Source organism: Bos indicus x Bos taurus, chromosome 21 (genome assembly GCF_003369695.1).
Source record: "Bos indicus x Bos taurus breed Angus x Brahman F1 hybrid chromosome 21, Bos_hybrid_MaternalHap_v2.0, whole genome shotgun sequence".
Taxonomy (NCBI): Eukaryota; Metazoa; Chordata; class Mammalia; order Artiodactyla; family Bovidae; genus Bos; species Bos indicus x Bos taurus.
Window position 1 is genome coordinate 33,823,430 of NC_040096.1, and position 26,322 is coordinate 33,849,751.

Here is a 26,322-nt window from a genome sequence, read left to right on the forward strand (position 1 = left end):
TGGTCTCTGTGATCCTGCGAAAAAGTCCCTAAGTGAACTGAGAATAGCAGAGTCCATGGACTCAAAAGATCAAGGTGCCCATCCCGTCTCGCCAGCCTTCCTGGGGAAACCGTCTTCCCTCTCTGAGCGTCTGTCTCTCCATCTCTTAAAATGGGATTATTTCACTTGTGAGGCTGTGCCTTCCCTGAGACGGGTGGTGATTTGCCCACGGGCACATGGTAAGCCCCTCCCTGCCTCAGGACCTTAGCACATACTGGGCCCTCTGCCCAGAACTCTCTTTTTTTTCTCTCTTCCCTTCTTATTTAATTCTGTCTTCTGGGGGAAACCTGCCTTGGTCGACCCACCTAAAGTCATCATCCTTATTTGTCTCTTTATAGTATGTTTGCTTCTTCTTCATAACGCTCATTGCAACTTGTAATTGGTTATTTACTTGCATCTCCTTTTTTTAGTGTCTGTTTCTTCACTAGACCATAAGCTTTATAAGAACAGAAATAACCATGCTGATCTTGTTCACAGCCATGTCTCCCCTACCCAGCACAGCCCCGAGTGCATATTCAATCAATATGATATAAATTCCTTTTTTGGAATAGGAAATCTATACACATGATACAAAATTCTAAAGTTACAAAAGGATAAAATCTCTCTCAAACACATGGCCGATGGACATCTGTTACTTTGTTTTGAGAAGAGGCTTGCTTTTTCTTGAACATCCTTGATGTTCAAGGATCTTCTCCCCATGTCTTAGTATACTGCTTTAAAACAAATGGTAACAAAAGTAGATATTTTGTTCTGGAGAATCTTCCATGCCATGCATATTATTTTTGTATGGATCTATCATAATTTATTTGGGCTTCCCAGGTGGCACTGGTGGTAAAGAACCTGCCTGTCAATGCAGGAGTCATAAGAGATGCGGGTTTGGTCCCTGGGTCAGGAAGATCCCCTGGAGGAGGGCAACCCACTCCGTATTCTTGCCTGGAGAATCCCATGGTCAGAGGGGCCTGGTGGGCTACAGTCCATAAGGTCGCAAAGAGTTGGACACGACTGACGTGACTTAACACACACACACATCGTAATTTATTTAGTCATTTCCAGATTATTAGAATTACTGGAATCCTGCAACAAAGATATTGAACATATTATTGTCATTTGTGTGAACTTAACTGAAGGATGAATTTCTAGAAGTGGAATTGCTGGGCCAAAGAATATATATTCTTTCAAAATTTTAATGAAACTAATAAATTCTTTTTTACTGGTTTACTTTTTAACTTAAATTCACCAAAATGAATATGAGTGCCTGTTTTCAACACCATGTATTAATATTTTACCTTTGCCAATCTTATTGGTAAAAAATTATATATAATTTATATTTCTTTTCTGATAAGTGAGGCCAAGCATCTCTCTCTTTCTCTTTTTTATTGAGGTATAGAACTGCACATGGAACAACAGACTGGTTCCAAATAGGAAAAGGAGTATGTCAAGGCTGTATATGGTCACCCTACTTATTTAAATTATATGCAGAGTACATCATGAGAAATGCTGGGCTGGAGGAAGCACAAGCTGGAATCAAGATTGCCGGGAGAAATATCAATAACCTCAGATATGCAGATGACACGACCCTTATGGCAGAAAGTGAAGAGGAACTAAAAAGCCTCTTGATGAAAATGAAAGAGGAGAGTGAAAAAGTTGGCTTAAAGCTCAACATTCACAAAACGAAGATCATGGCATCTGGTCCCATCACTTCATGGGAAATAGATGGGGAAACAGTGGAAATAGCGTCAGACTTTATTTTTCGGGGCTCCAAGATTGCTGCAGATGGTGATTGCAGCCATGAAATTAAAAGACGCTTACTCCTTGGAAGGAAAGTTATGACCAACCTAGATAGCATATTCAAAAGCAGAGACATTACTTTGCCAATTAAGGTCTGTCTAGTCAAGGCTATGGTTTTTCCAGTGGTCATGTATGGGTGTGAGAGTTGGACTGTGAAGAAAGCTGAGTGCCGAAGAATTGATGCTTTTGAACTGTGGTGTTGGAGAAGACTCTTGAGAGTCCCTTGGACTGTAAGGAGATCCAACCAGTCCATCCTAAAGGAGATCAGTCCTGAGTGTTCATTGAAAGAGCTGATGTTGAAGCTGAAACTCCAATATTTTGGCCACCTCATGTGAAGAGCTGACTCATTTGAAAAGACCGTGATGCTGGGAAAGATTGAGGGTAGGAGGAGAAGGGGATGACAGAGGATGAGATGGCTGGATGGCATCACTGACTTGATGGACGTGAGTTTGAGTGAACTCCGGGAGTTGGTGATGGACAGGGAGGCCTGGTGTGCTGCGGTCCATGGGGTCGCAGAGTTGGACACGACTGAGCGACTGAACTGAACTGAAGTACACTACTTTATAAGCATCTCTTTATAGTTTAAAATTTATTTGTACTTTCCTCTTCTGTTAATCATGTTTTTGTCCATTTTTTATTGGATTTTTGGTTGGTTGGACCTCTTTGCATACTAAGGACGCTATTCTCTTTTCTGTATGTCATGCAGCATTCCAGGAGGAAACAGATGGAATTCTCAAGTTAGGTTAATTTGTGTGCTGTGCTCAGTTGCTTCAGTCATGTCCAGCTCTTTGCAACCCGAGGAACCATAGCTCACTAGGCTCCTCTGTCCATGGGATTCTCCAGGTAAGAATACTGGAGTGGGTTTCCATGCTCCTCTCCAGGGGATTTTCCTGATCCAGAGATCCAACCGATGTCTTCTGCATTGCCAGGCAGGTTCTTTATCACTAGCGCTAGGTTAACTTGGGGAAGGGTTAATAAGGGATTGTTTACAAAGGTATAGGCAGGGAATGGGGCTTCCTTGGTGGCTAAGGTGGTAAAAAAATCTGCCTGTAATGCAGGAGATGTGGGTTTGATACCTGGGTTGGGAAGATCTCTTGCAGGAGGGGATGGCAACCCACTCCAATATTCTTGCTTGAAGAACTCCATGGACAGAGGAGCCTGGCGGGCTACAGTCCACAGGGTCACACAGAGTGGGACGTGTCTGAGCACCTTTTTCTCACTCCCTCAGGCAGGGAATGGTGGGAGTTCTTCCAGTAGTTCAGTTTAGTTCAGTCACTCAGTCGTGTCCAACTCTTTTCAACCCCATGAATCGCAGCACGCCAGACCTCCCTGTCCATCACCAACTCCCGGAGTTCACTCAGACTCATGTCCATCGAGTCTGTAATGCCATCCAGCCATCTCATCCTCTGTTGTCCCCTTCTCCTCCTGCCCCCAATCCCTCCCAGCATCAGGGTCTTTTCCAATGAGTCAACTCTTCACATGAGGTGGCCAAAGTATTGGAGTTTCAGCTTTAGCATCAGTCCTTCCAATGAACACCCAGGACTGATCTCCTTTAGAATGGACTGGTTGGATCTCCTTACAGTCCAAGGGACTCTCAAGAGTCTTCTCCAACACCACAGTTCGAAAGTATCAATTCTTTGGCTCTCAGCTTTCTTCACAGTCCAACTCTCACATCCATATATGACATTTTTCCCACTGGAAAAACCATAGCCTTGACTAGACAGACCTTTGTTGGCAAAGTAACGTCTCTGCTTTTTAGTATGCTATCTAGGTTGGTCATAACTTTCCTTCCAAGGAGTAAGCGTCTTTTAATTTCATGGCTGCAGTCACCATCTGCAGCAATCTTGGAGCCCCGAAAAATAAAGTCTGACACTGTTTCCACTGTTTCCCCATCTATTTCCCATGAAGTGATGGGACCGGATGCCATGATCTTCGTTTTGTGAATGTTGAGCTTTAAGCCAACTTTTTCACTCTCCTCTTTCATTTTCATCAAGAGGCTTTTTAGTTCCTCTTCACTTTCTGCCATAAGGGTGATGTCATCTGCATATGTCAACCTGCATATCTGAGGTTATTGATATTTCTCCTGGCAATCTTGATTCCAGCTTGTGCTTCCTCCAGCCCAGCGTTTCTCATGATGTACTCTGCATATAAGTTCAATAAGCAGGGTGACACCTGAAGGATACCACTAGAGGGACCTGTTGCTGGAGTCCCAGGGAAAGAGTTGTTGGAGAGGGGTGACTTAGAGTACAGGTTCTCCATCTCCCATTGGAGATTCCATTCCAGGAACCCAATTAGAAACCAGAGGGCAAGGGAGCCTGTGGCCCAGGCCACTGCAGGTCAGCTTCACAAGACAGAGAGCAGGGTTGAGGTGGATAAAGAGGGGGTCTGGAGAGGCAAAATGGAAGAGATCCAGCACACGTTTGTTGTATGTCTTTTGAATTTGTTCATGATTCTTTAAAACATAGAAATGATTTACTTTTTATGTAGTAGGATCAATCTTTCCTTGTAAAGCTTTCGAACTTATGTCAAATTTAGAAATGCTTTTCTCACTCCCAGTTTATTTTAAAAAAAGTCAATTCCATGTTTCCTTCTGGCCTTTTATGGTTTTTATTATCAGCATTTAGTTTTGATCCACTTGAATTTATTTTGGTGTTAGAAGGGAGGGAGGTATCCAATTATGCAATAATGAATCTTTTCCCCATTGATTTGAAATCAGTGGGGAAATTTAGTAAAAACTTGTTTTTAGTAAAAGCTTGTATGAATGAATGACTGAACTGGTAGCATTTCTGGGCACAAAAACTCACTGCTGTATCATGTGTTACTCAGCACTAGACCCTATTGTTATCCCTGGGCCCCACCGGGATTCAAGTCACACCCTGAGGATTCTCTGAACCTCCAAAGTGGGCATGGTGTGGGTCCACAATAAGATGGAGTTCCTGGGGGGGTGGCCCAGCCAGGAGTACCAGTAGGCTGGTGGGGAGTGGGGTGAGGGTGGACATGCAATTCAGAGCTAGCCCTGTGGGGTGTATAAGGCTGCACGTGTGGGGGCACCCTCTCTCTCGTGGTGCGCGCACACGGGCCAGCACGATCCTAGCGTGCCAGGTGCATACGCGTGCCTGAGTTTGCCAGGTGTGCGTTCAGCTGCAACAGCACGCCAGCCGGGTATGTGCGTGCTTGCAGCCAGGCGTGTGTTTGCAGGTGTGCCCCCAGGGCCACGGGAGTTGCTTGCTCGCATGCTTGAGAGTCCTTCCTGCCGTGGGAATTGAGGAATCTCTCAGGCCCCAGGTTAGCACGTCCTCAGAGGTGGGGGTGGATGTGGGGAGGCGGCCAGTGGGGTAATCAGGCAGGTTTGCAAAGTGCCTTTCTGCTCCTCCCCCTTGCTGGCAGTGGTCACACCTGAGAGCATGGAAATCTGGACTGGGTGATGCTGCCTGCCTGGACAGGTGGAGCCAAGACCTTGCCCAGGGCTTTGGTGGGTCGTGGTGTCCAAAAGGAGTCATGGAACAAGATGCAAATCAGACGCAGCTGTGCGCTGGGCTATAGCACCCACCCCATAGCCAGGCCAGGAGGGCCCAGCTCTGCGGACAGTCCCACCCAGTCCACTGACTCCCCTGGCTGCCACGTGGGGACACGGAGGCCTGGACAGGGTGTGTCTTGTCCAGAGCCTCTGGTCAGCAGCCCGTCAGGTGTGAACCCTCTGAGATATCCTGCCAGGTGTGGTCAGGTACAGTGGAAGAGCCCCCCACCCCCATATCAGAGGGCTCCTAGTCTGAGGGTGGAGGCACTGGGCATACTGGAGTGAAGGTGATCGTGCGTGAAGGAGAAGTCAGGGGTGTGAGTGAAGATGCTGCTACATCAATGGAACCCCGAGGACCAGAAGGGCTTTTCCAGGGAGAACATCCGTGGCTCCCCCAGCAGTGTGCCCTGTATTCTCTGTGGGGTTTTCTGGGGCCCTGACCTCATCTCTGTCTGCAATATAAGAGTTTTGGCTGAGCCCTGAGCTGGAGCCTTCTCTTTCTTCCATCTTTCCTGGCTCAGCCCCTGGGCCCTGACCATCCCTCGGCTGGCTTCTTGTGTTCAGTCACTCAATCAGTTGTCAACGCTTACCAATTGGGACTGCTCTAGCCAGGCCACACTGCGGCCACAGAGATGAATGAGAACAGGGCCGTAGACTCCTGCAGGAGGACCCAGCCCAGCCCCTGGGGAGGGGGGCAGGAATGCCTCTGAAAGGGGGTAGGGGTGGCCAGTCCAGGTGCAGGAACAGAATGTACTGAGAGTGAGAGGCCTGGAGTACACAGGTGCCCCCCCTCCTTGAGCAGCATGGGGGGTCTCCAGCCCTCCCTAGGGCAGACATCAAGGCGGAGGAGGCCAGTCCCACTGGGAGGTGAGTTTCCTTCCCGCAGCTCCTTCTCACGCAATGGGCCGGAAGGGGTTGGGGGCCCATTGTTCCCTGGCACGCCAGCACCCCTATCCCTCCCCAGCTGCTGGGTGGGGGGAGCAGTGGAAGGAAGTAGGCTGAGCCCAGGCCCTGGCAAGACCTCTGAGAGGGTGCGGGGTCCCAGGAATGCTGGCTCACTCATATGGGGCCTGGGATACACACAGCTGCTCAAGCCACATCCAGATCCTGAGTTCAGTCCTGCCTGAGACTTTCCCAGTATTCCTGGTGTGTGTGTGCATGTATGTGTGGAGCACTGACTTAATACCTGACGTATTATACACTCCATCTCCTCCCCAGCCCTGTGGGGTAGGATTATTATCTCCAGTTGCAAGTTGAGAAAATATAGACCTGGGAAGGTTATGCAACTGGCCCAGGGTGTGTGGGGGAGCTGAGATTTAGATTTCTTTCTGTGAGCCAGCCTCCTGCCTTATCCCCTCGCCCTTTCCCAGGCCTTGCTGGAGATCAGACTCTTATTAATTACCTGCCCAGGAGGAGTGGGAGGGTGCAGAGGCGAAGGGTTGACCTGGGGAAGCATATTGAGTATCACCATGTTTCTAATACTAGAAACGTCGCTGGCACACAGGACCTAAAGGGAGAGTGCAGGTGGCCTCAAGGGAGGCCAGAGGCTGCCTCCCCCCTTAGTGAGGGTTAGGTGCATTGGGCAGGTGCGCTGCGTGCTAAGTTGATTCAGTCATGTCCAACTCTGTGCAACCCTATGGACTGTAACCCCCCAGGCTCCTCTGTCCATGGGATTTTCCAGGCAAGAATACTGGAGTAGGTTGCCATGCCCTCCTCCAGGGGATCTTCCTGACCCAGGGATTGAACCCACATTTCTTATGTCTCCCGCGATGGCAGGTGGGTTCTTTACTTCTAGCACCACGTTAGGCAGGCTCCCCACTCAAAAATATCCCCTCCCCTGCACAGCCTAAGAGTTGCTGCTACAGCTACAGATCCTTGAATTATGTCCCCAATTTCAGGGGCATCTTGTGAATCAGGTGTTACGTTATGGGTCGAGGGGTAACCGGAGTGCAGGGTCTTGGGGAGCACATTTTGAAAGAGGGTATCATTAAGGGATGGAGAACTCAGCTCAGGGTGGAGGAATGACCTCTGGTGGCAGCCCCCTCTCATAGAGAGGAGCCAATGCCAGGGTTAAGGTGGAGGGCTGACTCAGGGATTGACTCTTTGAACTACATAAAGTTTGCAGTACGAAAATCCAGCCTCTGGTTTCCCCTACCCAGATGGTGCACTCACCACCCTTCTTTCAGAAGTCTGCTCCCTCCTCAGATTTCTCTGTCAGTTGGAACATCTTTTCTTGGGCAGCAAGTTGCCTTTGGACTAAGACTAATCTGGGCAGATCTGGGGTGGGAGGGTTTCCTAGTGACTGGGTTCATTTGCACAGGGACCAAGGGGATCCTGGGCAGAGGTCACCCTGAGGAGAAGGAGGAACCAGGAAGGACCACCCACCCTAGTGTCACACTCCTTTTCAGAGAAGGATTGAGCTGGGCCAACAATAAGAATAGTTATGTTTTACTAACTGGTTGTGTGTGAGCTCAGTCGTGTCCAGCTCTTTGTGACCACACAGACTGTAGCCTGCCAGGCTCCTCTGTCCATGGAATTTTCCAGGCAAGAATACTGGAGCGGGTTGCTATTTCCTACTCCAGTTTTATTAACTACACCACAGTAAAAAAAAAAAAAAAGAATAGTGATGTGTTTTTTTTTTTCCAATTTGCCAAGAAACCCAGCCTTTTGGAGTCTCAGGGAGTACTGAGGGTGAGGGTAAGATTGCTTTGCACTAAAGGCATGGGGAGGAGTGGGCAGGGCAGGAGAAGATGACAAACGGGGTCTCTTACGTGGCTCTGCTAGCTTTTTTCTATGCCACTGTCTTTCCTGGGCCTGGTTTGCAGGGTCCACCTGCCAAGGCGGCAGGTGTGCTGTGACTATTTGGACCAAAGGTAGATTCTGTTCTGAGGGGACCCAACGCTGACTGACAAATGGGTGGTTCAATCAAACTCCTCTCTCAAGAACCTGAACTGAGGGGTTGTTTTTTAATTAAAAAAAAAAAAAGTTTTATTTGGCGGCACCAGGTCTAAGTTGCAGCGCTTGAGATCCTTGATCTTCACTGTGGCACGAGGACTCTTTATTTGAGGCATGCGAACGGTTAGTTGCAGCATATGGGATCTAGTTCTCTGACCAGGGATGGGATCTAGTTCTCTGACCAGGCATGGAACCTGGCCCCCCTGCATTGACAGCGAGGAGACTTAGCCACTGGACCACCAGGGAAGTCCCATGAACTGAGTTATGTAAAGGAAAGTGCTAGTTAGGGGTGGATGCCTCTGATAAAAGGAGTTGAGAGTCTGAACTGGACAAGATAGGAGACTTTGAAAAATCACTTAATTTCCCCTGTTAGGCTGACATGAAATTCCCAGCCCAGGGCTTTTCCCAGTATAGGGGTCTTCCCCCCATTTCATCTTTGCCAAATTACCCTTCCCCAGTGCCCTGCACCCCGCAGTTTGCCAGATTCTCGTGGGATGTTGCCCATAGCAGACCAGGGATCATTGCCAGTGGCCTGATCTTGGTTTATGGTAAGACCTCAGAGCTGGCTGAGGATGGGGGATCAGAGGCCCAGTGAAAGGGAGGGACTTGCCCAAATTTACCACACCTAAAACCTGAGTTCAGGGCTCCTAATCCTCCAGCCCAGTTTTCTCTCCAACTCTTCACACGGTTCAATGATCGTATTGCATTTCTGAGCTGCCCTGTTCTAGCCAGACAGTCCTGGCTAAGGAGGTGAGGCAGGGGAATAGACCCAGCTCTGAGTCCCTCCCCCACCAATTCTGAGCCTTGTGTTCCTTATCTCTAAAGGGGTGGTCACAGTATCTGCCTTCTGAGGTTTTTGTGAGAACAACCTGGGATGATGTATGTCCAGGGCCTGCCCAGACAGGGACAGGACAGAACTGTTTCAGTCTGCCTCCAGCCTGCTGTGGGAGGCAGAAGGTGCATGGGGGGCAAAGTCTCCACGTCCCATTTCTGCTCCTTTGGCCCTGGCACGAAGGGAACCCTAAGTCAGCCCAAGTGAGTTAAAGATTGGCCAGGTGTGCGTGAGAAGCTCAGGCCAACTTCTGACCACAGGGAGCCAGCCAGGGCAGTGACCTAGGGTGACCGCCGCTGGGCCTTGACTGAGTCTTGGATGGGCAAAGTATGGTAGTGTCTGTTTGTTGCTTGTTGGGGGTCTTTACAAGGGGACAACAGAGGATGAGATGGTTGGATGGTATCATCGACTCAATGGACGTGAGTTTCGGTAAACTCTGGGAGCTGGGGATGGACAGGGAGGCCTGGTGTGCTGCAGTCCATGGGGTCACAAAGAGTCGGACACAACTGAGAGACTGAACTGAACGTGTGCCGATAGGGTGCCTTAGTGGAGTTTTCCAGTAGTTAGAGGCTCCAGAAGGATAGGACCATGTCCCTGACAGACTGGAGCTCCCAGAGCAAGGGCCCATCTCCTTGCTCAGACAGGGAGGTGTTTCTTGAGATTCCCAGGCCTGGGCTGCAGCCCAATTATTAGACTGGGCCTTGCAGAGCAGGCTCATTTCCCCCTCAGACTGGAGCCCCCCGGTAGGGCTGCTGTCTCCTTCCTCAGCTTGCGACATGCAGGAACGGGTCTCAGGTTCCCAGGATAGGACTGTCCTCTCCCTCGGACCACAACTCCCTGGGGCAGAGCTATGCCTCCTTCGTCTGACAGGTGAGCTGGCTTTCCTCAGAGGTTTCCTTGAGGAGTTTGCTTTGGGTGTGAGGACAGGCCTGGAAACAGACAAGTGGAGCTCAAGTGAGGTGCTTTCTTCCTCCAGGACTTTAACAGAGAATCTGGCTGGTTTTGTTCTTTTTCTTTTTTTTAATTAATTAATTTATTTATCTGTGGCTGTGCTGGGACTTCATTTCCGTGTGCAGGTTTTCTCTAGTTGCGGTGAGTGGGGCCTAGTCTGTAGTTGCAGCGCATGGGCTCCTGACTGGTGGCTTCTCTTGCGGCGGAACATGGGCTCGAGGCACGCGGGCTTTGTAGTTGTGGTGCACAGGCTTATTGCCCAGCAGCATGTGAGATCTTCCCACACCAGGGATCAAACCCGTGTCCCCTGCATTGGCAGGCAGATTCTTTACCACAGGACCACCAGCGAAGTCCTGATTTTACTCTTATATTATTTTCTTCAAAACCGCAGACAGCCATGATTATTTCCAGAAGGTTGGGGCAATTCAGCCACTGGATGAACACTTTGGAAATGAGGTCTGGCTTGTTTTCATCTCATCTCTGCTGCTGCTGCTGCTGCTAAGTCGCTTCAGTCATGTCCAACTCCGCGCGACCCCATAGACAGCAGCCCACCAGGCTCGCCCGTCTCTGGGATTCTTCAGGCAAGAACACTGGAGTGGGTCATCTCATCTCAGAGAACTGCAATTTGTAGGACATATAAGGCTGAATCTTGATTAGAAACAAAGAAGGCAAAAATTAACTGAAGGAACGTGTCAGCAAGAGTGCAGATGGCGTGTGTTAGGTAGTAGTGGTCCTGTTGGCCGAAGGTGGCATTGCAGCTTAGCCCGTAGTCCTTGTGGTTATCGCTCAGAAGCGGTAGGAAGTGAGGTCCAGCAGTCAAGTATATGGGCTAGTTGGAAAGGGGTGCTGGCAGGATCAAAAGTCAGTAAAGTCCCTCCTAGGACCTCCTAGGACACCTAGGGACTGGTCACCATCTGAGCCATCTTCTTACTAAATTTTCAATTTGAACTATTTAGTGGCTATTTTTCCTACAGAATACATCTCTAATACAGGGATAAGAGGCAATAGGAAAAGAGGATTCACTTTGCAGAACTCACTCGACTGCCCATGTGGATGAAGCTATTTCAGGATAGCTGTGTGGGCACAGCCGTTCTTCTCTGTCATTCTCTTCTACCTCCTAGGACCCTCCCTGAGAATTCTTCCATCATTTTCCCTAACCCGCCAAGGGAGTCACACTATACCCAGTCGGTCTCTCAAGTATAAAGATGTGTCCTTGGAAAGAGCCTCGGGCTGGAGGGGCATTAAGGAGGCAGGTGGTCAGTTCAGATGTGTGTGGGAAGAGATGAAGACCAAGTCTTAGCATCCTCAAGTTCTGTTTTTCTGTATCCATTTTTGTGTGTGTGTGTGTGTGTGTGTGAAGGGCCTTGTTCATACATATGAAACATAATGAACAGGAACTTCCCCGATGGTCCAGTGGCTAAGACTCCAAACTTCCAATGCAGGGGGCCCGGGGTTCCATCCTTGGTCAGGGAACTAGATCTGGAATGCCACAGCTAAAGATCTTGCATACCGAAATTAAGACCTGGTGCAGCCAGATAAATAAACATTAAAAAAAAAAATAGTGCATAGGTCTCTCATTTTGTGAAGACCAAAGAAAACTTAGTATGCACTTAGAAGAGAGTGCTCTTATAAGATGGAAGTAATTCTGCTCTCTGCCTCCATTTTGCAGGTGGAAACACTGGCGCATTGGATGGGAAGAGAGGGCTCTGGAACTACAGATATGAGCATGGTGAGTGCACCTCCCCCAGGGCCCCATGAAGACAGGGGACAGCCTGGGCCTTTGTTCCCTAATGTTTTTGCAATATTTTTGTTGGACTACTTGCCTTTTGTGTTCTTAATTGATAGGCCATTTTTGGAACAGTTTTAAAGTACTGAGAGTGCCCGTGTACCTGCCTTCCCTGCTCCCAGTTTCCCCTGTTACTAACATCTTGTATTACTTGCAATAATCGTAATCATTTTACAATTAGTGAATCAGTATTGATACATTTCTAGTAACTAAAATCCATAGTTTACAACAGGGTTCATTCTTGTACTTTCTTTGGGTCGAGACAAATGCCGTGTACCCACCGTTATGGCACTGACAGAATCGTTTCACTGCCCTAAAACCGCTCTGTGCTCCTCCTGTTCATCTCCCCCTCCTCCCGGCCACCTTCTTATCCTTGAACTTGCGGCAACCACTAATCTGCTACTGTCTCCATTGTTTTACTTTTTTCAGAATGTCATATAGTTGGATTCATAAAAATGGTAACCTTTTCAGATTGGCTTCTTTCAGTCAGCAATATGTGTTTAAAGTTCCTCCGTGTCTTTTCATGGCTTTTATCCTTGTTTTCTTTTATTGAACACAATACTTTATTATGTTTTACTTGCCTTTAAAACCGTAGTAAAATATGCATAACAAAATTTACCATTTTAACTATTTGTGTGTCAATCAGTGGCATTAAGTATATTCATGATGCAACTATTACTACTATTCATTTCTAGAATTTTTCATCATCCCAAACAGAAACTCTGCAGTTGTTAAACAGTAACTCTCCATTCTTCCCTTCCCAACCCCTTCCCCAGCCCTTGGTGACCTCTAAAATTCTTTCTCTATAAATTTGCCTAATCTAGATACCTCACGTCGGAGAAGGCAATGGCACCCCACTCCAGTACTCTTGCTTGGAAAATCCCATGGACGGAGGAGCCTGGTGGGCTGCAGTCCATGGGGTCGCTAAGAGTCAGACATGACTGAGCGACTTCACTTTCACTTTTCACTTTCATGCATTGGAGAAGGAAATGGCAACTCACTCCAGTGTTCTTGCCTGGAGAATCCCAGGGATGGCGGAGCCTGGTGGCTGCCGTCTATGGGGTCGCACAGAGTCGGACACGACTCAAGTGACTTAGCAGCAGCAGCAGCAGCAGATACCTCACGTAAGTGGAATCATATAATATGTGTCCTTTTGTACCAGGCTTATTCCACTTAGCATAATGTTTTCAAAGTTTACACATATTGTAGAATGCCATTCCTTTTTCATGGCTGAATACCATTCCATTATATGTTGATGCCACATTTTATTTATCCGTACACCTGTTGTTGGACACTTGGGTTGTTTCCACCTTTTAACTATTGAGAATAATGCTGCTCTGGACATTTCTATGCAAGTTTTTGTTCAAACACCTGTTTTCAGTTCTTTTATATAAATACCTTAGACTTGTTGGGTCACATGGTAATTATATGCTTAACTTTTTGAGGAACTGCCTAACCATTTTCCACGGGGATTGTATCATTTTATATTCATCCTTGTAATGCACAAAGGTTACAGTTTTTCCAGGTCCCCACCAACATGTTAATGTCCATTTTTTAAATTGTGATATAATTGATATAACATTATTATAGTATCAGATATAAAACATAATGATTCACTATTTGTATATATTGCAAAATGATCACCACACAAATCTAGTTAACATAAGTCACCACACATAGTTACAATTTTTTCTTGTAATGATTACTTTTAAGATTTACTCTCTTAGCATCTTTCAAATATTCAAAATACTATTGTTAACTAAAGTTACAATACTATACATTACATTCCCATTACTTACTTTATGGCTGGAAGTTTGTACTTTTTAACATCCTTCACCCATTATGAAACCCCTGTCCCCACCCCTACCTCTGGCTATGACCAATTTGTTCTCTAGATACGTGAGCTTGTTTTTTTGTTTGTTTGTTTGGGGTATTGGGACTTTGTCTTTATTTTTAGATTTCTCATATAAGTGAGTTCATATGTTATTTGGCTTTCTCTGTCTGGATTATTTCATTTAGCATAATGCCCTCAAGATTGATTCATATTGTTGCAAATTTTAATTATATAATATATGGATAATTAATATATATATAATGTATATAATTACAGATTCATGGGGCTGGAAGATCCCCTGGAGGAGGTCGTGGCAACCCACTCCAGTATTATTGCCTGGAGAATCCCATGGCAGGTTATGGTCCATGGGGTCACAAAGAGTCAGACATGACTCAAACAACTTAGCATACACCTCTTATTCTGTCAGTCGGCCTTTTTGTTTTGTTGATGGTTTCCTTTACCATGAAGAAGTTTTTTAGTTTGGTGTAGTCCTGTTTGTTTATTTTTGCTTTTGTTCCCACTGCCTTTGGTTTCAAACCCAAAAAATCACCACCAAGACTAATATCAAGGAGCTTACCACTTATGTTTCCTTCTAGTTTTATGGTTTCAGGTCTTATGGATATATCTTTGATCCCTTTTGAATTAATTTTTGTGTGTGGTGTAAGATAGCAGTCCAATTTTATTCATTTGCATTTGACTGTCCTGTTTCCCAACACTGGTTGTTGAAGAGACCACCCTATCCCCATTGGATATTTTTGACTCCTTTGTCAAAAATTGATTGACCATGTATGCATAGATTTATTTCTGGGCTCTCTGTTCTGTTCTATTGTGTCTGTTTTTAGGCCAATACCATACTGTTTCGATGACTATACCTTTGTAATACAGTTTGAAATCAGAGATTATGATGCATCCAACCGTATTCTTTCTTCTCAAAGTTGTTTTGGTTATTTAGGATCTTTTTTTATGCTTCTATGCCAATTTTAGGATTGTTTGTTATGTATCTGTTTAAAATGCCATTGGAATTCTGATAGGGATTGTCTTGAATCTGTAGATTGCTTTGGAAAGTATGGACATTTTAGAATATTAATTCTTCCAATCCATTAGCACAGAATATCTTTCCATTTATTTGTTTCTTCTTCACTTTCTCTCACCAGTGTCTTATTGTTTTCAGTGTGCTTGCATGTGTGTTTGGTTGCTCAGTCGTGTCTGATTCTTTGTGACCCCATGGACTATAGCCCAGCAGGCTCCTGTCCATGGGATTTTTCAGGCAAGAATACTGGAGTGGCTTAACAAACTCTTGACTCCTATGTCTTTTGCATTGCAGGTGGATGCTTTACCTGCTGAGCCATTGGGAAGAAGTCCAGTTTTAAGTGGGTTTCTTTTACCTCCTTAGTTAAATTTATCTGTAGATATTTTATTCTTTTTGAAGCAATTGTAAGTGGGATTGCTTTCTTAATTTCTCTTTCCAATAGTTCACTATCAGTGTATAGAAATGCCACAGATATTTGCATATTGATTTTGAATTCTGAAACTTTACTGAATTTGTTTATAATTTCTAGTAATTTTTTAGTGGAGTCTTTAGGGTTTTCTAAATGTAATATCATGTCATCTGCAAATAGGACAGTTTTACTTCTTCCTTTTCAATTTGGATGCTTTTTAATTTATTTTTCTTGTCTAAATGGTCTGGGAAGGACTTCCAACACTATGTTCAATAAAAGTAGTGAGAGTGGGCATCCTTGTCTTGTTCATGATCTTAGAAGAATGCTTTTAGCTTTCACCATTGAGTATGATGTTAACAGTGAGCTTATCATATATGGCCTTTATTATGTGAGGTACATTCCCTCTATATCTACTTTGTTGAGTTTTTTAAATATCAAAAATGGATGTTGAATTTTATTAAATGCTTTTTCTGCATCTATTGAGGTGATCATATGATCATAGGTTAGTTTTTTTTTTTTTTCCCCCCACACTGCACAGCTTGCACAATCTTAGTTCCCCGACCAGTGATAGAATCTGGGCCCTGTGCAGTGTAAGCATGGAATCCTAACTAGCAGATTGCCAGGGGATTCCCAAATAACAGTCTAGTTTTTAATTTTTATTGTAGCCATTCTGCTGCTGCTGCTGCTGCTGCTAAGTCGCTTCAGTTGTGTCTGACTCTGTGAGACCACATAGACGGAAGCCCACCAGGCTCCCCCGTCCCTGAGATTCTCCAGGCAAGAACACTGGAGTGGGTTGCCATTTCCTTCTCCAATGCATGAAAGTGAAAAGTGAAAGGGAAGTCGCTCAGTCGTATCCTACTCTTAGTGACCCCATGGACTACAGCCTACCAGGCTCCTCCATCCATGGGATTTTCCAGGCAAGAGTACTGGAGTGGGGTGCCATTGCCTTCTCCAATAGCCGTTCTAGTAGGTGTGAAATGGTACCTCGTTGTGTTTTTGATTTGCATTTCCCTAATAACTAATAGGGCTTCCCAGGTGGCGCTAGTGGTAAAGAACCCACCTGCCAATGCAGGTTAGACATAAAAGACATGGGTTTGGTCTCTGGATTGAGAAGGTCCCCTGGAGGAGGGCATGGCAACTCACCCCAGGATTCTTGCCTGGAGAATCACATGGACTGAGGAGCCTGGCAGGCTGCAGTCCTTGTGGTCACACAGAATTGGACACATGCATGCAATAACTAATAATGTTGAGTATTTTTTCATGTACTTGTCCCTTTGCATATCTTCTTCAGAGAACTGTCTATCTGTGTCTTCTGCCCCTTTCTTTTTTAGTTTTGTTGAGACATGACTGATGTATAGCGTTCTGTAAGTTTAAGGTGTACAGCATAATGATGGACTTATAAGCATCATGAAATGATTATCACAATAAGTTTACTGAACATCTATCATCTTGAATAGATACAAAATTAAGGAAATAGAAAAAATTATTTCTTGTGATGAGAACTTTTAGGATTTACTCCTAACAACTTTCATATATAATGTACAGTAGTGTTAATTATATTAATCACATTATATATCACATTTCTAGTACTTATTTACCTTATAACTGGAAATTTGTGCCTTTTGACCACCTTCATTCAAATTTTCCCTCCCCCACTGTAACCACAAATCTAATCTCTGTTTCTATGAGGTTGTTTATTTTTTGAAGTATAGCTGGCCTACAATTGTATGGTATATATAGCTGTTAATTAAAAAGAAAGAAAGGAAAAGAAACAAGGTTCCTCAGTGACCCCCCACCCTTCCCTTCCCTCTGCCTCAGAACGCCAGCAACTTCTTCACTTGATGTGGAAGCGCAGCCGTGCCTGCACGTGCTCACAGCGGGCATGCTTCATGGTCAGCCCATAGGTGGGGGTTAGGTCCACTTTCACACCTGGTGGCACGCTGAACTCCAGCCGCTGCAGCAAGATGGCCAGGAAGAGGAAGACCTCCCACCTGGCCATGACCTCCCCTATGCACCGGCGCTTGCCCATGCCGAAGAGTAACACTTTCTCGCTTGCCGTCTTATCAATGGTGGTGCCATCAGACGTGAGGAATCTCTCTGGCCGGAACACAGATGGGTCCCCCCACAGCTTCCTGCAAGATGAACAGAGGAAGTGGAATCTCTGGGTTGGGGAGACCCTTCAGGGGAAAGGCCTGGTGGGGGGGACTTCTGTGTTAGAATAGATCTAATAGAGCAAGGAAAGGAGAGTGGAGAAAGGAGCCAAACTGTTTTCTGATGCTTGTTTCTTTACATAGCTCTCTCTAAAATCACCAGCCTTGGAAATAGTGCTTTTTAATAGTAACTTGCTATTTTAAAGAAATCATACTTTAAAAGAAGTTCAAAGAAGGAACATCTGTCCATCTCTATCCTACTCAATATACAAAGGGGACCAACAGTCCATCCTCGTTTATGCTTATGGTTTTGTAGTAATTATCGATAGCATCTTTTTTTATGCTCAGAAGGGCCCTAGTTTGGATGGTAAATTATATGATTCTTCTACTTATCGACTAAAGTGGGATTATCCAAAGAAGTCCCTAAGTTATTCACATCAGAATCACCTGAGGTACTCCACCTTACCACCCGATGCAGAACGTTGGGGTACAGAGCACCATAATCTATAACCAACTTCCTAGTCAATGCACTAGAGTGAGAAACATGGACCTACATTTTACGCCTTAGAGCAGGCTAACTAGCCATCGAGGCAGCATTCCTTTATTGTGTAACCAGTTCCTAGGGGGCCGAACGGCTTTCCTGACTGCTGAACATCACACATTTTCCAGTGGGGGATGTGTACTCACGGGTCATGGTTGACCTGCCACTGGTTTATGAAGACACAGCGTTCCTTGGGTATGAAGAAGCCATTCAGTGTCGTATCCCTTGTTGTGCTAAGGAGGGAAGAGGGCTCTGTCAGTTTCAGGGGCTGGAAAATTGAGGTGTGTCTCTGGAAGGGTTTCTTTTTTAACCATTAAAAAAATGGACATATAATTATTGGCATCTTTTAAAAACTTTTTTTTGGTCCCATGCCTGTGGCATGTGGAACTTTATCTCCCCAACCAGGGGTTGAGCCCACATCCCCTGCACTGGAAGGCAGAGTCTTAACCCCTGGATCACTGAGGAAGTCCAAAAATTGACATATAGCTAATTTACAATGTTGTGTTAGTTTCAGATATACAGCAAAGTGATTCAATTTATCTGTAAAACTGAATCCCAAACTCCTAATTTTATCTGTAAAACTGGATCACCTTGCTGAAACTAATTGAAACAAATTAGTTTGTTTCAAAGTTTGCTGAAACTTTGCTGAAACAAATCACATCCAAAACTAATACATCAATTGTGTAAATTGATATACACGTATTCTTTTTCAGATTCTTTTCCATGATAGGTTATTAGAAGATATTGAATATGCCTCCATGTGCTATATAGTATATCCTTGTTGTTATTATCTATTTTATATATAATAGTTGTATATACGTTAATCCCAAACTCCTAATTTCTCTCTCCAGAAGTAGGGGACAAAACATGGCAAAGACTACAGGGGTGGGAGGGCAGAACACGCAGTCCTTACCTGTGGGGGTGGTGAAGGGGACAAAGGAGGAGGGTAGGAAGGTCTCCAGGATGAAGGCCCCCTCCCCCACCTTAGGAGGTTCCTGCGCCTACCTCCACCCTACTCCATCAGCCTGCCCACCGTGGTCTCCCCACTGTATACTAGGAGGGAATATCAGGAGCAAAGAAGGGTTGAAATGGTTCTTCCCCTTTCTCAGGTCCTGCTCTTCAACAAATGTTTATTAAACTTTTGTCTGTAGCCAACTCTACCGTTGGCCATTCTCCGGAGCTAAATAGCAGGGAGTCTGGGCCAGTCCTGGGGAGTTCCCAGTCTGGCTGAGGAGTTAGGCCTCTTCCTCTGGGAATAACTAGACCAACATATGGACTGAAGTAAGTGCTTGCTAACTCTCTTGACATTCTTAACGTCCCAGGACCTAATCCTATAGCACAAATGGCTCTAAATCTTACAAAATATCAGACTGAGGTTATGCCAGCTGGATGAGTCAAGAAAGGCTTCTAGGGGATGGGAAGTTTGTGTTAGAATAGGATAAGATAGGATTCTGGTAGCCGGAGAAGAGGTAGAAGGTATTCCAAGCAGAAGCTCCAGCACAAGCAAAATTGGAGGCTGGCCGGTTCATGTTCGTGAGGGGTGGTTAGGCTAGCCTGGCTGGGTTGAGCATACTTGAAGGAGGGAATGTGAGTGGAGGTGAATGAGAGCTGAGGTCAGAGTTTGGTTTTCTGAGAGCTGGGTACTTTGATCATGTTTGGACTGGATTGGGGCAGAGTAGAAGCCAAGGTCTGGGAGGAATCTGGTGTCATAGCCAGGAAGGAGATGCCAAGGCCAGGGCTGAGAAGCAGGAGGGAAAAGAGGGCAAAGACTTCAGGGATGCGAGGGCAGAAGAAGCAGGCCTCACCTGTGTGGGATGGTGAAGGGGACGAAGGAGGAGTGTCGGAAGGTCTCCAGGATGAAGGACTCCAAATAGGGCAGCTGGGGTCTGTCGGAGAGCCGGGGCCGCCGTGCCCTGCCAACCACTTTGTCTACAGAGCACAGAGGACAGACAAGGCTTAGGGGCTGTCTCCCCTGCTCCATGGCATCTGCATCCCTGTTCATACCAGGCATCACCCTACGTGGTACTATGCAAGTTTACAGGTCTGAGACCCAGTGACCCTCCAGTATCTTCTAGGCAAGGATGGGCACCACCGCATACCCAGGGCTTAGTAGACACATAACAGCTGTATGTAGATTGTACAGATGACCTTGGACCCCAAGGCTTCCCTCCACCAGAGGGCTGGGGGACACCACATACCCAGCTCCTCCTGGATCTTTCTCTGTATCTTAGGATTTGTCACAAGGTACATAAGGCTCCAGGAGATGGCTGTTGTGATGGTGTCAAACCCTGGACAACATGGGGCATGGTGAGGAAGAAAGGAAGACAAGAATGAGAAGGCAGTATTTACCAAGCACCCACCAAGTATGTATTAAGCACTGTCTTTCTCTGCTTCCTTCCCCAAAGATCCTCACCTTGACTTTTCTAAGGGCTGAGGCAGAATCTCCTCTGCACAAACTTGAGTAACTGCTTTTAAGTTTAGCTGCTGGGATTACAAGGGCCTGGACTTATAGACTAAAGAAGCCTTTATTGTTTAGATGGGGAAACTGACCCAGAGGAGGAGAGGGACTCGGCTGGGTTTTCACCGGGAGTTGGTGGTACCTCTGGGGCTCAAACCTTGAGCCTGGGCCTGGTCTCTGCGTCCTGTACCACCTGACTTGTGGTTGATGGGTTATCTGATGGACCCCAGGGCTGGGCAGGGCTGTGGGGTGAGCATCAGGCACTGAGGGATGGAGGGGCAAGAGTCTGGCTCCTACCAGCCGCAAAGAGGTCGTTGACAAGGTTGACAGTCTTCTCCTGGGAGATGAGGCGACTGCTGGCTCGGGAGTTATCCTCACTGTGCTTGAACAGGGCGCCTATGATGTCCTGGACGCTGTTCTGAGGGGGCATAAGTTTAGGGTCACCCCAGCACTCCTGGGGTGGAAGGCTGGAGCCCCTTGTCCCATCCTTTCTGGCCCCAGCTGCTGGCCTCTGGGCAGGAAGTTGAGCTCACAGCAGTAGCTGTGTGTGCTGTCGCTTCAGTCATGTACGGACTGTAGCCTACCAGGCTCCTCTGTCCATGGGATTCTCCAGACAAGAATACTGGAGTGGGTTGCCATGCCCTCCTCCAGGGGATCTTCCCGACCCAGGGATTGAGCTCACGTCTCCTGCCTTGGCAGGAGGGTTCTTTACCACTAGCACCACCTGGGAAGCTCAGTAGCAGCCCTAGGTAGGGCTTAAAGTATCATTTCATACTCCATTGACCCTTCCTCTCAATAACTCCAGGGGTCCAATTTCACAGGAGGAGGTTGGTGTGAGTACAGGGAAGCAAAGTGACATGTGAGCTGGGAATTAGCCTCTGTCAGGGTTCAGGTTCCTGTAAAACAAAAGCCTTCTCCTAATAACAGCACCCCACATTGCGGGCTCTGCCAGGGCCCCATGCACGGGGTTACCTCTCTGGGGCTTTGAGCAGCCCTGAGAAGGATGCTGTAGGCCTGAGGAAACTGAGGCCAGAGAGGGAGAGGGACTGGCTCCAGGTCACACAGCTGGTCCGAGGTGTCCCAGAGACTTCCTGGGCCTTGGCCACACCCCAGCTGTGTGGGTGCCTTGGTGCTGGGGGAGTGGGGCCACACCCAGACTCTAGGGTGCCCTCATACCACCTGCACCCTGGGCTTACCTTGTCAAAGTCCTGGTAGTGCTCCTGGACAGTTTTCCGCACGAACTGCAGGAACCTCTGGTTGAAGCTCTTGAACCTTTGCAGAGCCGGGTTGGGCAGGTATTTAAGGATAGGGAAGAAGTCCACAGGATTCCCGGAGCTGGCGGATTCCACGAAATCATGGCTGCTCTCCACCAGACTGAGCATCTCCTTACTGCTCTGGGGGAAGTGCTGCCCGAAGCACATGGCACCGATGACGTTGGCCACTGATGCCACCACATGGCCATAGGGGTCGAAGCGCCCAGGCCCTGACATCAGCTCCTGGAACTTGCCCAGGAGGGCCTCAGCCTCCTTGCTCACATGATCCTCCAGGTAACAGGAGGAGGAGGAAGATGGGTCTGAGGCCACAGAGAAGGTGTTGAGAGCATTCTGGGCCAGGCGTCGCCGGGCAGCCCACACTGGTCCAGAGTCTGGGTTGAAGGTCATGCTCTGGCCATCAGTGACCAAGGTGAAGCTGTAGAGGTCGGGCCGGCCCTTGAAATCATCGCCCTGCCGCACGAGGGCCTGCCGGACGGTGTCCAGGCCGCTGAGCACCAGCACGGGTGTGCAGCCAATGCGGATCTGCAGCACGTCCCCATAGCGCTGGCTCAGCTGCGACAGGACCACGTGCGGGTTCTTCCCCAATGTCAGCATGTGCCCAAGCAGAGGCCAGCCCCAGGGCTCCGGTGGACTCTTCAGGCCTTGAGGGACCCGAGGCCGCCAGGTCCTGACCACCCAGAATACCAGGCAGAAGATGGCAGAGGCCAGGAGAAGCTCCATGGCTGAGAAGGGACTGAGTTGGGACAATGCCATCTGTACCTACTGCAGGGGAAGAGGAAGGAGGGGCGAGATGGAGCCATTCATTCACTTGTTTATTCAGTCAATAAGCACTTGCTCACATTCTTTCCTTGGTTCCCAGCCAGACAGATTGAGAAAGACTGAGTTACATCCAGTAAATTACGTAGGTTCTGCATCCCAGGACCTCATCCATGGTGCATCACAGAATCTGAGGCCTGGAAAGGAGCCCTGAGCTTCCCAACGTGAGTGTCTGAACTCCCAGCCCTGGCCCTCCCCTCTGCCCATCACCTGTTTCCAATTCTGAGGCCGGTGTGATCACTTCAAAACGGGGAAGCACTCTTGCGAACCCCAGTGCAGGGTGTATGCTGGGCATTGTGCCAAAGGGAACCTGCCTGGGGACCCTTCCTGCTGATACCTCCTCATACCTTGGGAACAGGGAGCTGCTCCCCTCTTCGCAACACTGATGAGACCAAGGTCCCAGGGCTCATGCAAATGGCTTTTGATGCTGTCTTCCCTAGGCCATTCCTTATTAAGACCCAAAAGAGAGGACAAATCCTCATTCTCCCAGTCTTTTTTCTTTTGGCTGTGCAGCTCACTATGTGGGAATCTCAGTTCCCAGACTAGGGATTGAACTGTGCCCCCTGGAGCGGAAAGGCAGAGTCCTAACCCCTGGACAACCAGGGAAGTCTCTCACATCTCTCATCGCTTTTAAATGTTTATTTATTTGGCTGCCTTGGGTCTTGGTTGCAGTGTGTGGACTTATTGCTCTGTAGCGTATGGGAGCTTAGCTCCCTGACCAGGGATTGAACCTGCGTCCCCTGCATTGCAAGGAGGATTCTTAACCACTGGACCACCAGGGAAATCCTCCTCCCATAGTCTTGAAGGCTGAGGCTGCGCTTCAGCCAGGCCAGGGCTATCCTCCTGCCAGGTGGGGAGCCCTACCCACCTCTCCACTTGTCACACTAAGGGTCCCTAGACAAGGCCCAGTCTAAGCTTCTCATTTAACATTGGGGAAACTGAAGTCTGGAACTGGGCGGCAAGAACTAGAACTCAGGCTTCCTACACCTAACCCAGGGTCCCTGCATCCCTCTATCTCGAGTGGTTCCCCGGATATATATCGGGGGATCCCAAGGGCTAAGAAAGGTGCCCGAGAAAGGTACCTGTAGAGGCAGGTGCTGGAGGTCAGCAGGATTGTGGGGGCTGATCCAGAGCTTCTGGCCCCAGATGAGGGACTTTTATAAACAGCACCCCTTTCAGATTGGCCCTGCTGTCCTGGTCACCTGATAGCAGAGTGGCCGAAAAAAGTTGAAAGAATTAGCTCTTGGCCTTGGGCCACAAAACCCAGCTCCACCTACCTCCCAGGGCCCAGGGGCAGCTCTTCTGGGGATAGGTGCTATGTCCCTGGGGAGGAAGATCCAGCTCCTCTCAGGATCCAGAGTCAGGAGGGAATGCTTCCTTCTCACATGGGCAGGACAGGGTGCCAGGAGTGAAAGCCCTCTGGGCTAGTCCAGACCACTTTCCCATTGTCCTCAGGAGGAAGGCCCCTGCCTGGGCACTCCATCCAGGCTTGTCAGTAGGGCAGGCTCCTGTAATGCCCCTCCAACAACCTGTGAAACCAAATAAAGCATAGGCACGTTCTGGCCATCACTTCATGGCAAACAGATGGGGAAACAATGGAAACAGGCAGATTTTATTTTCTTGGGCTCAAAAATCACTGCAGATGGTGACTGCAGCCATGAAATTAAAAGACGCTTGCTCCTTGGAAGAAAAGCAATGACAAACCTAGACAGCATATTAAAAAGCAGAGACATCACTTTGCCAACAAAGGTCCATATAGTCAAAGCTATTGTTTTTCCAGTAGTCATGTGCAGATGTGAGAGTTGGACCATAAAGAAGGCTGAGTGCCAAAGAATTGATGCTTTTGAATTGTGGTGATGGAGAAGACTCTTGAGTCCCTCGGACAGCAAGGAGATCAAACCAGTCAATCCTAAAGGAAATCAACTCTGAATATGCATTGGAAGACTGATGCTGAAGCTGAAGCTGCAATACTTTGGCTACCTGATGTGAAGAGCCAACTCATTGGAAAAGACCTTGATGCTGGGAAAGATTGAGGGCAGAGGAGAAGGGGATGACTGAGGATGAGATGGTTGGATGGCATCACCAACTCAATGAACATGAGTTTGAGCAAGCTCCAGGAGACAGTGAAGGACAGGGATGCCTGGCAGGCTGCAGTCTGTGGGTTCACAATGCGTCTGACATGACTTAGCAACCGAACAACAATGTTCTGGCCACCTCTGAATTCCAGCCTGGGTCCTTAATCTGCAAACAAGAGATGGTGAGGATCATATATTCTAAAGAGAAGCTCCCTCAGCCTCCTCCCTCTTGGTGAGAGATGGTAAAAGTGGATGAAGAAAATTCGTGCTGTGGGCTCTTCTTCACAGCAACTAGCTTGGAATCTTCAAAGTGGTGGATTTCATTAAGAAAAGAAAAAAAAGAAGATGGGGCGTTTTCTAGAGCAAAGAGACTAAAGAGACACAACTACCAAATGCAGTATGTGAAACATGTTGGACACTGGATTTTAAAAAGTGTATTTTTAAAGCTACAAAAGACATTAGGGGAACAACTGAAGACATACGAACAAGGATTGGAGATTAGATGATATTATGGAATTAATGTTAATTCTCTTAGGTACAAGCCTAGTATCATGATTAGGTGGGGGAATATTTTAGAAAATATTCTTAGGAGATTAACATTCTTAGGAAATGAATATTATAAGGGTTTTTGGGGGTGGTGTTTGTTGTTTCATTTTGTTTTTGGCTTGCCACGGGCCCGCCACCAGACTGCCAGGGAAGTTCTCAATACCATAATGTTTAGGGGATGAAGTGTCAGCATGATTTCTGCAGTTTACTTTTAAATGGTTTTCTTCAAAAATATACAACCATCTGTTTATCTCTATAGAGAGGAGAGAGTAGACAGGACAGATGTCAGCTCTCTGAGAAGGTATGTGATTGTCTACGGTAGGAAAGGGATCCTTGAGGTGGAGGGCTGTTGCTTGGTAAGGAGTCCCCTGGTGGTTCTCTCCTCCCCCAGCTCACAAAGCCAAGTGAAGGAGTTCAGGAGACTCAAACCCTAAGAGCGGGATACCTGTGGGAAGGGAATGCCTCCGCTGTAAGTGCAGATGGGCAGAAGTGGGGTGAGGAACCTATGGCCTTTGTGTGTCTGTCACACGCTTTACAGCACTCCATGCTTATGGGCCCAGTGTTGTTGTAAAAGCTTTATATTTGTTAGAAAACATTCCCAGTAATCCTGTGAAGTGCAAATTAATACTATTGTCAGATTACAATGGGGTAAAAGAGGCACAAAGAAGTTATACAATTTTTTGTAGGTCACATAACTTCCCTGGTGGCTTAGATGGTAAAGAATCTGCTGGCCATGTGGGAGACCTGGGTTGGAGAGCCGGATTCGATCCCTGGGTTGGGAAGATCCCCTGGAGGAGGGCATGGCAACCCATTCCGGTATTCTTGCCTGGAGAATCCCCATGGACAGAGAAGCCTGGCGGGCTCCAGTCCATGAGGTCACAAAGAGTCGGACACGACTGAGTGACTAAGCGCAGCACATAGCAGTGCATTAGAGCTGGGACGCTAACCTTCAGGAGATTGTGCCCCAGCCCACAGCATGCACCTGCTTGACATGTGTCCCTGGATCTGGGGGAGACTTGTGGACACGAAGGCTGAGCAGAGCAGCCTGTGATGACAGGGGTAGCAGAGGGCAGCCTGCATAGCCCAAGCAGGGTACCTTACCAGCATGTGAGTCTCCTAAGGGCTGGGTGGTCATGCTGAAGGGAGCTGGACTTGAACTGCATGGATGAGACCTGGCTACAGAGGGGAGGGGACCCCAGCAGTGACAGGCTACGGAGAGTACTTTGTGAGAATAAGCTGAGGGTGAGCAAGAGGTCAGCCAGAGTCCAGCATCTGTGCTAGGAACTGTTTGATGAGGAGGACACGTTGGGGCTAAAAGGCA

The 26,322-nt window shown here is 47.4% G+C and overlaps 1 protein-coding gene and 1 long non-coding RNA gene across 3 annotated transcripts; one reads left to right on the forward strand and one right to left on the reverse strand.

Annotated features, from left to right (window-relative positions):
• Positions 1 to 9,419: 9,419 nt before the first annotated feature.
• Positions 9,420 to 15,068, forward strand: LOC113879818. The gene is made up of 3 exons (XR_003507465.1): positions 9,420 to 9,550; positions 11,752 to 11,811; positions 15,027 to 15,068. It is a non-coding gene; the product is annotated as an uncharacterized LOC113879818 (long non-coding RNA).
• A 1,483-nt stretch (positions 15,069 to 16,551) lies between these two features.
• On the reverse strand, positions 16,552 to 23,569 carry LOC113879819 (cytochrome P450 1A2). Of its 2 annotated transcripts, XM_027521629.1 has the most exons (7): positions 23,463 to 23,569; positions 21,487 to 22,326; positions 20,588 to 20,708; positions 20,031 to 20,120; positions 19,638 to 19,761; positions 17,979 to 18,065; positions 16,552 to 17,273 (listed from the first exon to the last, which is right to left on the reverse strand). In XM_027521629.1, exons 2-7 carry the CDS (start codon positions 22,315 to 22,317, stop codon positions 16,976 to 16,978), a joined length of 1,551 nt encoding a protein of 516 aa, XP_027377430.1. In that variant the 5' UTR covers positions 22,318 to 22,326; positions 23,463 to 23,569; the 3' UTR covers positions 16,552 to 16,975. The 2 variants fall into 2 exon arrangements, with proteins under 2 accessions (XP_027377430.1, XP_027377431.1); XM_027521630.1 differs by lacking the exon at positions 17,979 to 18,065.
• Positions 23,570 to 26,322: the final 2,753 nt, after the last annotated feature.